The 15,595-nt window shown below is 44.3% G+C and overlaps 1 protein-coding gene across 1 annotated transcript in view; it reads left to right on the top strand.

The window, feature by feature from the left end:
- Positions 1 to 2,761: 2,761 nt before the first annotated feature.
- LOC308163846 (leukotriene A-4 hydrolase-like) overlaps positions 2,762 to 15,595 on the top strand; it is a gene marked incomplete at its 5' end in the record, with an annotated part of 17,319 nt that continues 4,485 nt past the window's right edge. Inside the window, 14 exons of the mRNA XM_080538031.1 lie at positions 2,762 to 2,772; positions 3,441 to 3,594; positions 4,403 to 4,533; positions 4,731 to 4,851; positions 6,409 to 6,477; positions 6,736 to 6,840; positions 10,273 to 10,325; positions 10,512 to 10,584; positions 10,750 to 10,890; positions 11,018 to 11,041; positions 13,029 to 13,099; positions 13,208 to 13,319; positions 14,012 to 14,156; positions 14,539 to 14,642. Of these exons, the coding sequence (XP_080394157.1) occupies positions 2,762 to 2,772; positions 3,441 to 3,594; positions 4,403 to 4,533; positions 4,731 to 4,851; positions 6,409 to 6,477; positions 6,736 to 6,840; positions 10,273 to 10,325; positions 10,512 to 10,584; positions 10,750 to 10,890; positions 11,018 to 11,041; positions 13,029 to 13,099; positions 13,208 to 13,319; positions 14,012 to 14,156; positions 14,539 to 14,642 (1,314 nt within the window). The remainder of the gene's footprint in view (positions 2,773 to 3,440; positions 3,595 to 4,402; positions 4,534 to 4,730; positions 4,852 to 6,408; positions 6,478 to 6,735; positions 6,841 to 10,272; positions 10,326 to 10,511; positions 10,585 to 10,749; positions 10,891 to 11,017; positions 11,042 to 13,028; positions 13,100 to 13,207; positions 13,320 to 14,011; positions 14,157 to 14,538; positions 14,643 to 15,595) is intronic.

The following is a 15,595-nucleotide window of genomic DNA, read 5'->3' as shown; positions in this document are numbered from 1 at the left end:
TGGCTGACCACCATCTCAAGCTCAATCTTAACAAGACTGAGCTCCTCTTCATCCCCGGGAAAGCCTGCCCTCTCCAAGACTTCTCCATCACAGTGGAGAACTCTACTGTAACCCCCTCCCTGACAGCCAAGAACCTTGGAGTGATCCTGGATAACCGACTATCCTGTGCGGAGAACATTGCAGCAACGGCTCGCTCCTGCAGATTCCTCCTCTACAACATCAGAAGGATACGACCATTCCTTACCAGAGAGGCAGCGCAACTCTTGATCCAGGCACTGGTCATCTCCCGCCTAGATTACTGCAATGCACTCCTGGCGGGGCTCCCCGCTTCAGCCATTAGACCTCTGCAGCTCATCCAGAATGCTGCTGCCCGGCTGGTATTCAACCTCCCCAAATACTCGCATGTCACCCCTCTCCTTCGCACCCTGCACTGGCTCCCGATAGCAGCTCGCATCAGATTCAAGACCCTGGTGCTTGCATACCAGGCAGCAAAAGGGACAGCCCCTGCCTACCTGAAGGAAATGGTAACCCCCCAAACCCCTGCCCGCTCACTCCGCTCCTCCACCTCGGCTGGCCGACTGGCCCCTCCTCCTCTACACAGCAGTCGGGCTGCCCGATCACGTCTCTTCACAACACTGGCTCCCCGCTGGTGGAATGAGCTCCCCACGGCTGTCAGAACGGCAGAGTCACTACCCATCTTCCGTCGTAGACTGAAGACCCATCTCTTCAGGTTACATCTTAACTGCTCCTCCTGAGACATCTTCCGACCCTCACCTCTACGTCTCCTAAAGACACCCGCTTTCCCCTCTACTGTGTCCCTAGAACTTCTATTGCCCCCTTTGTACTGTTTCTCAGTTTCTCCAGTAAAAAAAATAAAATAAAATAAAATGTTTAGTAGAAGGCGATAATAGGGAGAAGGTTGTAGTATCAGTGGCCCCCGGCCCGAGCTAGAGTACTCTTCCTGCAACGAATGGTGGACTGCTGATTCACATGCTTAGTATTCAAATGTATTGATTGTAAGTCGCTTTGGAATAAGGCGTCTGCTAAATGCCAAAAATGTAAATGTAAATGTAAATGTGTGTTTGAGTCCAGTGTGTTGTGCTGTGTGTTTGGGTCCAGTGTGTTGTGCTGTGTGTTTGGGTCCAGTGTGTTGTGCTGTGTGTTTGGGTCCAGTGTGTTGTGCTGTGTTTGGGTCCAGTGTGTTGTGCTGTGTGTTTGGGTCCAGTGTGTTGTGCTGTGTGTTTGGGTCCAGTGTGTTGTGCTGTGTGTTTGGGTCCAGTGTGTTGTGCTGTGTGTTTGGGTCCAGTGTGTTGTGTTGTGTGTTTGGGTCCAGTGTGTTGTGCTGTGTGTTTGAGTCCAGTGTGTTGTGCTGTGTGTTTGGGTCCAGTGTGTTGTGCTGTGTGTTTGAGTCCAGTGTGTTGTGCTGTGTGTTTGGGTCCAGTGTGTTGTGCTGTGTGTTTGGGTCCAGTGTGTTGTGCTGTGTGTTTGGGTCCAGTGTGTTGTGCTGTGTGTTTGGGTCCAGTGTGTTGTGCTGTGTGTTTGGGTCCAGTGTGTTGTGTTGTGTGTTTGGGTCCAGTGTGTTGTGCTGTGTGTTTGAGTCCAGTGTGTTGTGCTGTGTGTTTGGGTCCAGTGTGTTGTGCTGTGTGTTTGGGTCCAGTGTGTTGTGCTGTGTGTTTGGGTCCAGTGTGTTGTGCTGTGTTTGGGTCCAGTGTGTTGTGCTGTGTGTTTGGGTCCAGTGTGTTGTGCTGTGTGTTTGGGTCCAGTGTGTAATTAGTATTATTAATTACAATTTACAATACAAATACAACAATTGGGGGTCCCTAATTTTTTTGGGGCAAAGATCAACCACCAAGTCCTCATTCTGACCCAAGAAAAACCCTGGTATGTCCTGTATAACATGATAGCCATCTATGAGCAATGCACTGTATATAAGATGATGACCAAGGCTCTTTCTGCTGCTGACCAAGGGGCTGAGTCCTGTTGATTTCTTTTAGACTCTTTAGGCTACTGTATTTGTTCATTACGATTTCATAAATATGATATATTGTCTGAATTTGTCTTGTTTTATAAAATGTTCCAATTATTTAAATTTCTTGTGCTTGTTTATTATGAACAACAATGTCAAATTGCAGGAAACTAGCACAAATAATTGTGTGGGAGAGAGGGGCCGCTGCTGCCAAAACGTGCACCGTTTTGGGTCGCTCCACCGCCCAAAAATCTCACTCCAAACTTTTGGTGAAACTTGGCAGCCCTGTATATAAACGGGTTATTTTGGTAAACTGGACACATTTTGGGAATATGTGTGGTTACTTTCTCGCCTGAAAACATATTAAAACTTCATAAAATGACATGTTAACACCCAAAATTACATATTTTAGCTAATGGAGGTTTAAAATGGAGGTTTAAATTCGTCGCTCCTGGCGAAATGCATTCTGGGAGGCAGTATGCATAGTGTGTAAATGGTCGGCTGGTTTTCACATACTTATGAATTTAGTAGGCAGTATGCAGTATATACTCATTGAGTATGCTAGTATGCAGTATGCTAGTATACCATTCCGAACACAGCCTCTGACCTGATAAACTCTTCTAATACTGTTCATACCTGGCACCTGAGAGACAGAGAGAGTATGAGTGTTTAAGTGGCATCAAACACGGTGATCCATGCCAGAGAAAGTGTTTACTCTGTAGCAACCTTAGTCCTGATCACAAATATTATTCTGATTACAGTTTATATTGACTGGAAACAATATGATGATTGGAAATGATAGATCGGTAAGAAGAGCATATCTGTAAAACCACATGTTATAAAAACAGATCAGCCCTGTAAAGGGTTAATTCTGTTCCAGGGAGAAGAGCTGTAATCGGGAGGGGAGGAGCATTTCCACGTCAGTTTGCTGAAATGAAACTAAACTGTGTAGAGACGTAAAGTGTATCGTGGACGAGAGCAGACTCTCACAAACTCCTGAGAAATCGTCCTCAAACTAGCATCTATCACACATACAGTATAAAGGACAGAGACATCTATCACACATACAGTATAAAGGACAGAGACAGCGTCCACACTCTCACAGAATCACAGACAGGTGAGTTGAGAGACTTACATGGACAAGTCAAGATAAACTATTGTGTTCACTCTCTCTCCTTTATAGACAGTTCCGTATGTAAAAGTTCTTGATTTGGTTGAAGGATATTGGATATTTTCTATGTGATGTAGAATAATGTTATCATTATCGGTTGCTGTATAATCTCATAAGACAGTCTTGACAGCTCCATAGTTCAAACTATCGAGATCTGATTGATTCCAGGAAATGCTTTATGGTGACACCTCTGGTCTCTCTAGATATGGATTCCTCCAGCAGTCTCCTGTCTGAGGAGCAGTTCCTGTGTTCTGTCTGTCTGGATGTGTTCACTGACCCTATCTCTACTCCATGTGGACACAGCTTCTGCATGGCCTGTATCAGAAAGTACTGGGACAGCAATGACCTGTGTCAGTGTCCAATGTGTAAAAAAGCATTTGATAAGAGACCAGATCTCTTTGTCAATACTTTAATCTCTGAGATGGCCGCTCAGTTTAGGAAGTCAATTGAAGTGAAGGCAACCAGCAGCCCAGCCCCAGACACACCTTCTTCTTCGGCGTATGGGTTGTTGTTTTCCTCTCCACTCCACCAGGCTTGGGGCCGAGGGGCTACCCTTTTACCACCCCGAGACCTGGTTGAGGGGCTCACCCGAGCTATATTTCTGGACACCCCTCCTGACACACCTGTAATAGACTAGGTATGTATTAGTAGTAGTAGTAGTATAATAATATTGGTATTGTGTTGTGTTGAATCGCGGGGGGTTTAATAGGCTGATTCTTCAATAGCGCTTTAGATTAAATCAAATCAGTTCCCACTTCTGCTTTTGTTTTCGTCACATGAACACATTTTCACTTCAGGGAAATCGTGTAAATCTACCAGCTCAGACGAGAGACACACCTTATCAGTGAATGAGATAGAAATATACCAGCCGCTGTTGAGACTAAGCACCTGCACCACTAGTGACAGCTAGTGGGACTTTGACAGGCGTGGCAAGCCTGTGGACTTTAGATCTGAGGGTAGATTACAGGTGTGTTTTAGAGAGGCTGGTGGACTTTAGATCTGAGGATAGACTAATCCAGTCTTATTTTCATAAGTCTCGCGAGAGTTATCAAAATAAGGCTGGATTTCTTTGGGTAAATCCTGTGAGATTTACCAAAATAAGCCTGGATTGTCCTTTAGCGACGTCGATGATGGAATACCCCCCCAGGTGTGTTTTAGGGAAAGTGGTGAGTCTTGTGTTTGATTGACACATTGGGCTTGGCAATGGTCCTTTGTAACAGTCGGTAACCCAAATGATTGCCTGTCTCTCTGTTTACTCCCTGCAGACTCTTGACACCAAGGACCTGACGGTCTCCAAGGTGACAGCCAATGGGCAGGAGGCGAAGTTTGCTCTGGGACCGAAGCACAGCTACATGGGAACCCCTCTAGAGATCGCCCTGCCCTTTGACCTCTCCAGGTAACCCCTAAAGAACACTCTGAGCCAATTAGCACCTTCAGTCGCCTTGAGAGAAGCATCAATAAACACACACACATAAAAAAGCCTTTTTTTTTCTTCTGATCATACTCTTTTCACTTGTTGACACATTGTGATTAAAATACTGTGTGTGTGTGTGTGTGTGTGTGTGTGTGTGTGTGTGTGTGTGTGTGTGTCAGGGGGCAGCATGTGATCGTGGAGGTGACCTATGTGACGGCTCCCAGTGCTTCAGCTCTGCAGTGGCTCACTCCTGAACAGACCGCTGGGAAGACACACCCCTACCTCTTCAGCCAGTGCCAGGTAACACACACACACACACACACACACACACACACACACACACACACACACACACACACCCCTACCTCTTCAGCCAGTGCCAGGTAACACACACACACACACACACACACCTCTTCAGCCAGTGCCAGGTAACACACACCATACACACACACACACTCACGTTATTATTAATATTTACACGTCTGTTTGTCCTGGAGGGTTGATGGAATACCCCCCAGCTGCAGTAAGACTGTGTGTTCATTCCAGTCAGGATGTTGTCAGACTAACCACAACACAACCCTTTCACAACCTCCTCAGCCAGCAGCTCTATGGTCACTGACACACAACCACTTCTGCTCTCTTACAGTGACTGACATGTCGTGAGCTTAGAATTATAAGGTTCTATCTCCGTCTAGGGCAGTTCAGAGATATTGAGCGTCAACGTTTTTACATTCCATTATGTTTTGTGAGATGGAACCTTTGTATTTTATTAATTACTAATTACAAAATGTAAACATTTAAAAAATAACACCACACAGGCATTAATAAACACCTAATGGATCAGATTATGTACAAAACAAAATTTTGACCAAAAATGGAGATAGAACCTTATAATTCTAACGTCACAATGTCTATTCACTAGTCATCTTAACCAGTACCATATCGTCACCTTCTTAAAATAATGGTTTAAGTCATATTTTCAAGTTTTGCGAAAAACAGAATAAACTGAACCAAATCTAGAATATATGATATTTAGGCAGAAACATACATTTCCTCAAAAGTGACGTAAGCCATTATTTTAAGAAGGTGACGATATGATATTGTTTTAACAAAAAACACTTTTTTCCCCTAAAGAATATTAACCAGTGGCATTCCATATAAAACATTTAAAAAATATATGTTTTACTAATTTTACCCACCCTCAACACTCCCCCAGCATTCCCGAGCTCCCCTCCTCCAGTGTTCTGTGTGTCCAAGGTGCGGGTAGAAGAGATGAGATCTACAGGACAGGGCCTTGACCACCCCCCCCCACCCCTGCTGATATTAATACTAACAGCTTTACTATTGTTACATGGGTGATGGGGGTTAATTAGTTGGTCAGATTCAGGATTGCTTTTCTTAAATCCAATGTCCAGGTACACAAAAGTCAAATTATTAGGCTCAGGCTCAGGTTTCATTGTCCTCCAAAAGTTGCTGAATTTCCTCTTCAGCTCAGTTCTAATGTATTTGAATGTAGACAGGTGGAGGGGAAGATCTACCCTCAGTAATGTGATGATCCTGTAGAATACATGTAGACCTGGGGGGTATTCCATCAACGTCGCTAAAGGAAAATCCAGGCTTATTTTTTTTATCAGTCTTGCGAGACTAATCAAAATAAGCCCAGATTTTCCTTTAATGACGTTGATGGAATACCCCCCAGGTGGAGGCCTTTCCTCATTCTGTTCCATACGTTACAATAAGCCCGTCCTCCGATTTCTACCTCCGCCAGCCTCGCCTGCTGTACATGAGGTGGAGGTTTGGGGTGGAGGCCTGACCTCAGTGATGTGATGATGTCGTTGGCTCCTCCCCTCTCTCCAGGCCAATCACTGCAGGAGCATGGTCCCCTGTCAGGACAGCCCTTCTGTGAAGCACACCTACTACGCCCAGGTAACACACACACACACACACACACACACACACACACACACACACACACACACACATACACACACACACACACCTACTACGCCCAGGTAACACACACACACACACACACACACACACACACACACACACACACACGTGTGTAGGTGTCTGTCCCCAGAGAGCTAGTAACTGTGATGAGTGATTATTCTGTCTGTCTGTCTGTGTGTGTGTGTGTGTGTGTGTGTGTGTGTGTGTGTGTGTGTGTGTGTGTGTGTGTAGGTGTCTGTCCCCAGAGCGCTGGTGGCTGTGATGAGTGCCCTACGTGATGGACAGGAGCCTGACCCCCAGGACAGCAGCAGAGTCATCTACCGCTTCAGACAACCAGTCAGTCTATCACTCTATCTATCACTCTATCATCTACCCCTCTACCACTACCCCTCCAACAGAGTCATCTACTGTTTCAGACAACCAGTCAGTCCTCTACCTACTCCCCTATCACTCTATCTATCACTCTATCACGACCCCTCTACCACTCTGTCTATCACTATCACTACCCCTCTACCGCTCTCACTCTATCTATCACTACCCCTCTACCCCTCTATCACCACCCCTCTACCCCTCTATCACTACCCCTCTATCCCTCTAACAGAGTCATCTACCACTTCAGACAACCAGTCAGTTACTACCCTACTACCCCTCCATCCCTCTACCCCTCCATCCTACCATCACTCTATCACTCTACCACTTCAGACAACCAGTCAGTCCTCTACCTACCCCTCTATCACTCTATCATCTACTCCTCTACCCCTCCATCCCTCTACCCCTCCATCCCTCCATCCTACCATCACTCTACCGCTTCAGACAACCAGTCAGTAACCCTAACCCCTCTATCACAATACCGCTTCAGACAACCAGTCAGTCTCTCTACCACTCTACCCCTCCATCACTCTACCCCTCCAGCAGCTGCTGGACTGAAAAAATCAGGTGTAGTGCTGAGGCACAAATATGTACATTTCAAGCCTGCAAACTGCGACACTTTAAATAAATGTGAAATAACACTATTGTGCAATATGACAACCCTAGTCGTCTATCTGTACAGTATAGTATAGTGGATAGTGTACATAGCCTTTATTTATGTAAACCAGCTCCTTCCCTTCTTGTGATTTTTTTTTTTAAAGTTTTTTTTTTTAAATTTCCTAACACCAGAGGAGCCACCCCTCCTAAATTTCGTTGTTTGGTACCTGTACTGTAGCAATGACAATAAAGACCATTCATTCAATCATCACTCTACCCCTCCATCACTCCATCACTCCATCACTCCATCACTCTACCGCTTCAGACAGCCAGTCAGTCCTCTCTCCATTTCTACCCCTCTAATATGATAATAATAATAGTTTTATTGTCATGCAATCAACTTGTCAGTCAATTGTTGGAATTTCGTATTTTATGCTCTAGGCAAGGGGTCTGCCATAGAGGCGACCCTGGAGCAAATTAGGGGTTCAGTGCCTTGCTCAAGGACACCTCGACATGTGGTCAGCTGGGGTTCGAACCGCCAACCTTGCGATCATTAGACGCCGACTCTACCTCCTGATGCCACTGCCACCCCTCTCATAGACATTGTCTCTTTCTATGAATCACTTCATCCATACCAGGGCCCCATTCCACTAAGGTGGATTATCTTCTAAGCCTCGATAAAGTTCTAAGCCTCGAAAATGTTTGCTTGCGTTCGGTTCCATCAATGTGGCTCAAATAATTCGCTGCTTGGTTGAGCTCCTTCTGAGTCAGATATAATTAGCCTGGTCGCGAGCAGGCTAAAACACTGGCTAAAGTAATACGTGCGTCAAAAAAGGCTCACAGGCGGAAACTAAACCCCGAACGACAGTTCCTCATGTGTCTTTTAGGAAATATTAGTTCCCACTTCACACGAGATAGATAGATTAGATAGTTTGACTGTGTGATAGATAGATAATTTGATAATTTGAAAGTGTGATCGATCGATAGATAGATAACCTGATATTTTGAAAGTGTGATAGATAGATAGATCGATGGATAAATAAATTAAAAAGTGTAAAAAATAAAATAAAATAAATGGTATGTCTATCAACTTGCATTGTTGTCATCACAGCGGTCTGGTTGGCGTAGTGGTTAAGGCAGCCAGCTAGAGTTCCAAAGGTTGCGTGTTCGAGACTTGACTAAGTGATATATATATATATGTTTTTACATTTAACCGAAGATTTCATGCAAAGGCTTCAAACACCATTGTAATCGTGTCAGTTCTTGTAAATTAGCCTGCACCATCATTTTATAGCCTACATACTTTTTTAGATGAGATTTTAGATTAGATTCAGACAACGAAATGCAGTAAAAAGTGTGTCCGAAGAGGGATTTGAACCACCGTCTAAAAATGACGAATAAATCCTATGGCAGCGGTCGGTACCACTAGGCCATCGTGGCGTTATGACGGTTTGTAGCCTGCTGCTGATATCACCACAGTAGTAAAATTCATTTATTAAAATATGAACATATAACAATAACTGGGGCTAGTATGACCTACGCATTTAATCGGTCAGCAATTTCTTGCCAAACCATTTCCCTCGCCTTGTTAATTGCGGCAGTATTGCACTATTTTACATCTTATTTTTCCGTCTTCATAAAGATCAATAATTCGGAATGCTGCGCAAATGTAGAACCCCTGCAGAGTGGAGTATCTTAATTTCGACAGATCGACTCTTCGGGGCTCTTTATGTCTGCGTGCACGCGCCCATATCGAAGATTTGTAAGCCGGTGTTCTGTGAACACTGATCACACAAGCCTGATCCTCATTCGAGGAATCACCTGAGGCTTGAATTCCAATCCCGAGTTGCCTGATCGCCTGATTTATTTCAATCGCCGATATACTGATCCACCTTTAGTGGAACGGCCCCCTGTTCTATGACATCATCCCTACCTTTTCTATGACATCATCCCTACCTGTTCTATGACATCATCCGTACCTGTTCTATGACATCATCCGTACCTGTTCTATGACATCATCCATACCTGTTCTATGACATAATCCGTACCTGTTCTATGACATCATCCGTACCTGTTCTATGACATCATCTGTACCTGTTCTATGACATCATCCCTACCTGTTCTATGACATCATCCATACCTGTTCTATGACATCATCCATACCTGTTCTATGACATCCCTACCAGTTCTATGACATCATCCCACCTGTTCTATGACATCATCCCTACCTGTTCTATGACATCATCCCTACCTGTTCTATGACATCATTCTTACCTATTCTATGACAGCATTCCTACCTGTTCTATGACATCATTCCTACCTGTTGTATGACATCATCCATACCTGTTCTATGACATCATCCATACCTGTTCTATGACATCATCCATACCTGTTCTATGACATCATCCCTACCTGGTCAGGTGTGTTGGCATCACTGGTACAAGGTACAGTCCTGTCAGGCAGCTGCTGAGGAGGCAGTAATGAGGTCGTTAAAGAGAACAGTTAGATTAGAGTTGTGTGTGTGTGTGTGTGTGTGTGTGTGTGTGTGTGTGTGTGTGTGTGTGTGTGTGTGTGTGTGTGTGTGTGTGTGTGTGTGTGTGTGTGTGTGTGTGTGTGTGCGCGCGCGCGCGTATATATGTGTGTTGTTTCCCATTAATTACCTAGACTGGCAGCCGCCAAAGTCTCATAAAGCACTGAAGATATTTGTACACGTGAGCGATGCGATCTTTGGGATCCTTCCTGCATGTGCTGCAGGTCCATATGATGTAGAGCTGTCGCTAACTGACCTTTCACCCCTCCCAGGTGCCTATGCCCTCTTACCTCATCGCCATCGTGGTGGGAGCTCTGGAGAGCAGGTACACACACACACACACACACACACTCCCTTCCTTCCTCCTAATCTATCCTATCACTTTCTCACACTTACATAAATACATTCCTAGTGAAATGTTAGTAACACATGTGTTGTTGTTGTTGTTGATATTGTTGATATTGTTGTTGTTGATATTGTTGTTGTTGATATTGTTGTTGTGGTGTACCAGGGAGATCGGGCCCAGGAGCGCGGTGTGGTCAGAGAAGGAGTTTGTGGACAAGGCAGCATTTGAGTTCTCAGAGGTGAGTGTGTGTGTTTGTGTGTGTGTATGTGTGTGTGTGTGTGTGTGTGTCCTAATTATCCATGAGGAGAATGATGATAAAGTATAAGATCTCTAACATGTGTGTGTGTGTGTCGTGTGTGTGTCGTGTGTGTCGTGTGTGTGTGTGTGTGTGTCACCCTCTCAGACAGAGACCATGTTGAAGACAGCGGAGGACCTGGCGGGCCCCTATGTGTGGGGTCACTACGACATCCTGGTCCTGCCCCCCTCCTTCCCCTACGGGGGCATGGAGAACCCCTGCCTCACCTTCGCCACCCCCACCCTGCTGGTGAGAACCCCCAACCCCCCCCCCCCCCTCCCCCCACACTGCTGGTGAGATGGGCCACCTCTCTGTCTGTGTTGAGGTAACTATGGTAACTAAGGTAACTTTGTTTCTTGTTGTTGTTTTCTTGTAGGCTGGAGACAGGTCCTTGTCTAATGTAAGTACACTGTGTGTGTGTGTGTCTAATGTAAGTACACAATGTGTGTGTGTGTGTGTGTATGAGTGAGAGTATACTGTATGCATCTGCATTTGTTTCAAGTTTATTGTCACATTACACATAAAGTGTACAATTATTAAGCTTTGGTTCCTGACATTGCAGCACAAGACTATAGGCAATAGGCATAATTCAAGATAAAAAAGTGACAATAGTGTGTGACAAAACTTAGGGTTAGGTGTGTGTGTGCATATTTCTATATCCACCTGTTCAGGTGTATTTACAGTTAGGTCCATATATATTTGGACACAGACAGACTTTTTGTAATTTTTGCTGTTTACCAAAACATCTTCAAGTTACAGTTATATAATATGGGCTTAAAGTGCAGACTCTCAGCTTTAGGGTAAGGGTATTCACATCTAAATTGAAGGAAGGGTTTAGGAATTACAGCTCTTTAATATGGAGCTCCCTCTTTTTCAAGGGACCAAAAGTAATTGGACAATTGATTCAAAGCTGTTTCATGGGCCATTTCTTTATCAATTAAGCAGGTAAAAGGTCTTAGTTGATTCCAAGTGTGGCATTTGCATTTGGAAGCTGTTGCTGTATACACACAACATGCAGTCCATCAGAGAGATAGCAGAAACATTAGGAGTGGCCAAATTAACTATTTGGTACATTCTGTGAAAAAAAGAACGCACTGGTGAGCTCGGCACCACAAAAAGGTCTGAATGTCCATGGAAGACAAGAGTGGTGGGTGATCACAGGATCCTTAACATGGTAAAGAAAAACCCCTTCACAACATCCAGCCAAGTGAAGAACAGTCTCCAGGAGGTAGGCATATCATTATCCAAGTGTACCATAAAGGGAAGACTTCACATGAACAAATACAGAGGGTTCACCACAAGGTGCAAGCCATTCATAAGCCTCAAGAATAGAAAGGCCAGATTAGACTTTGCAAAAAAAAACATCTAAAAAAGCCAGCCCTGTTCTGGAACAGCATTCTTTGGACAGATGAAACTCAGATCAACCTGTACCAGAATGATGGGAAGAAAAAAGTATGGATATGGCTTGGAACGACTCATGATCCGACGCTTACCACATCATCTGTAAAACACCTTGGAGGCAGTGTGATGACATGGGCATGCCTGGCTTCCAATGGCACTGGGTCACTAGTGTTTATTGATGATGTGACAGAAGACAGAAGCAGACAGATTAATTCTGAAGTGTTTAGGGATATTCTGTCTGCTCAGATTCAGACAAATTCAGCAAAGTTGATTGAAAGGCGTTCACAATACAGATGGACTATGACCCAAAACATACTGTGTAAGCAACCCAGGAGTTTTTTAAGGCAAAGAATTTGAATATTCTGCAATGGCTGAGTCAATCACAAAACTAGAGGCAGAAAGACCCACGAACAAACATCACCTGAAGACAGCTGCAGTAAAGGCCTGGCAAAGCATCACAAAGGAGGAAACCCAGCATTTGGTGATGTCCACGGGTTCCAGACTTCAGGCAGTCATGGCCTGCAAAGGATTATCGACAAAGTATTAAAAAACGTACATTTTATTTATGATTATGTTAATTTGTCCAATTACTTTTCAGCTCCTGAAAATAGGGGACTGTGTATAAAAATGGTTGCAATTCCTAAACGTTTCATACAATCTTTTTGTTCAACCCCTTGAATTAAAGCTGAAAGTCTGCACTTCAATTACATCTCGATTGTTTTATTTCAAATCCATTGTGGTGGCGTATAGAGCCAAAATTATGGAAATTGTGTCACTGTCCAAATATTTACGGACCTAACTGTACCTGTGTGTATATACCTGTACAGGTGTATTTACCTCTGTGTATTTACCTGTACAGGTGTATTTACCTGTGTGTATTTACCCGTGTGTATTTACCTGTACAGGGGTGTGTGTGTGTATTAACTTGTGTGTATTTACCTGTACAGGTGTGTGTGTATTGACCTGTGTGCTCCTCATCTCTCCAGGTCATCGCCCATGAGATCTCTCACAGCTGGACTGGTAACCTGGTAACCAACAAGACCTGGGAGCACTTCTGGTACGATCCGCCAAAACCTCTCAACGTTGCACAGTGCTCTCTCAAAGTTTTCACAATGTACTTCCTTCCTTGTTCCTTCCTTGTGGTCATGTGACTGTCATGTGACAGGCTGAACGAGGGTCACACGGTGTACCTGGAGCGTATGATTGGCCGGTGTATGGAGAGCGAGCAGTTCAGGCAGTTTAAAGCCATGGGGGGCTGGAAGGACCTGCAGGAGGCGGTGGGTGAACACACACACACACACACACATCAAAACTTTTTGTTGTTGTTGTAATTTTACCTAGCGGGAGCCTGTAAAGATTGAATAGTAGCGGTCCAAGGATTGATCCTTGAGGGGCACCAAAAGTTATTGCAATCCACTCAGATATATAATTGCCAATGGAGACTAAATCCTTTCTGTCCGCTAGATGGATCTTAAACCAATTTAGGGCAGTACCTGAAAGTCTGACCCAACTTTCTAGTCTGTCCATCAGAATTTCATGATCAACGGTGTCAAATTGTGATTGGGGCGAAACTCGGATTTAAATTTCTCAAGGCAGCCATTAGAAATCAAAAAGTTATTACATTTCTTATGAATAATCTTTTCAATAACTTTTCCTATAAAAGGTAATTTAGTTAAAGGTCTAATTATTTAGAACAGACGTATCTAGGCTGCTCTTTTCTAATAGAGGCTTGATTACCGCAGGTTTCAAAGTCTCCGGGAAGATGCTCGATTGGAGGCATAATGCTATGATAAATATATGATATTAATGTAAATATACTCAAGAATAACACATCCCACAACTCCACCGACAAATAACCTCCTTACCTGTTGGTTCCTGAGCGGTGTGTGTGGTGTTTGTGAGGGAGTGTGTTGGTGTGCTGTACAGGTGTGTCCCAGCCACATCTGACCTATGACCTCTGCTCCACCAGGTGAACACGTTCGGGGCTAAGAACCCCCTGACCAACCTGGTCCCTGACCTGTCTGAGGTGGACCCAGATGACGCGTTCTCCTCGGTGCCGTACGAGAAGGGCTTCGCTCTGCTGTACCACCTGGAGGAGCTGCTGGGCGGCCCCGGTGAGACACACACACACAGATATACACACACACACACACACACAGATATACACACACTCACATGCACACACACACACCTTACGCAACCACAGACTCACACACACACACACCTACCTACCTTATACACACCTTATACACACAAACGCACCGATTGTCATTCACTGGCTATGAACAACTTTCTTTAAATTAATTAGCTATTATCTCTGAATACTTCCAAACTACTATTTTACACACACACACCCTCAGCCTGACATACAGTAGAGCTGTGTTTGTAACCCTGGCCTTGTGATTGGCTGTGTAACACTGGTGTTGTGATTGGCTGTGTAACCCTGGCTTGTAATTGGCTGTGTAACCCTGGCTTGTGATTGGCTGTCTCCTGCAGAGGTCTTCATGGGATTCGTCAAGTCATACGTTCAGCTGTTCTCCTACAGCAGCGTCACCACCGAGCAGTGGAAGACCCACCTCTACACCTACTTCAACAACCAGGTAACTATCTACCTGTAGTCATGGTAACTATCTACCTGTAGACAAGGTCACTATCTACCTGTAGACAAGGTCACTATAGACCTTTAGAGATCAGGGAAGCCAGCTCACTAAATATTTTTTAAAAGAAAGCTAAAAATGCACTTCTTCAATATAGCCTTCAACTAGCTTATCTGCACCTGCCCACTGCTCATTTGCCAGCTACTGCACTTTAAATGTTTTATCAACTAGCCCATTTAAAAAAAAAAAAAAATTGTATTTTCTTTACCTTTTCTTTGTACTGTTTTCCCCTGCTCTTATATTCACGTACACAGACTGACTAGTTGAAAGAGGTGTGCAAAAGAAAGAAAATGTAATGTTGATACTGAGTAGTTGGATTTTTGGTGCAAGGTCTAGTAGAGACTGAGAACGTACACAGAGACTGGGAACGTACACAGAGACTGGGAACGTACACAGAGACTGGGAACGTACACAGAGACTGAGAACGTCTGAGAACGTACACAGAGACTGAGAACGTACACAGAGACTGAGAACGTTCACAGAGACTGAGAACGTTCACAGAGACTGAGAACGTACACAGAGACTGAGAACGTACACAGAGACTGAGAACGTATACAGAGACTGAGAACGTCTGAGAACGTACACAGAGACTGAGAACGTATACAGAGACTGAGAACGTCCACAGAGACTGAGAACGTACACAGAGACTGAGACAGACCTTTTCCAAAAACTGTTTGTGGTGCTGGTGGAAAGCCAGTGGGAAGTACAGAAAGACTGTGTAAGGTAGGGAGATGAAAGGGATATGGAAAGTTAGATCTTTACCTTTTCTTTTTACTGTTTTCCCCTGCTTTTATATTCATTCTATGCATGTATATGTTTTTATATGTTTTTATATTCACTTTATGTTCTTATTCCTGTTGTAAAGCACTTTGAGCTGCATTTCTTGTATGAAAGGT

This window comes from Nansenia antarctica (assembly GCF_963989245.1).
Source record: "Nansenia antarctica genome assembly, chromosome: 8".
NCBI classification, from domain to species: domain Eukaryota; kingdom Metazoa; phylum Chordata; class Actinopteri; order Argentiniformes; family Microstomatidae; genus Nansenia; species Nansenia antarctica.
This window is presented reverse-complemented; position numbering and strand designations above follow the sequence as displayed.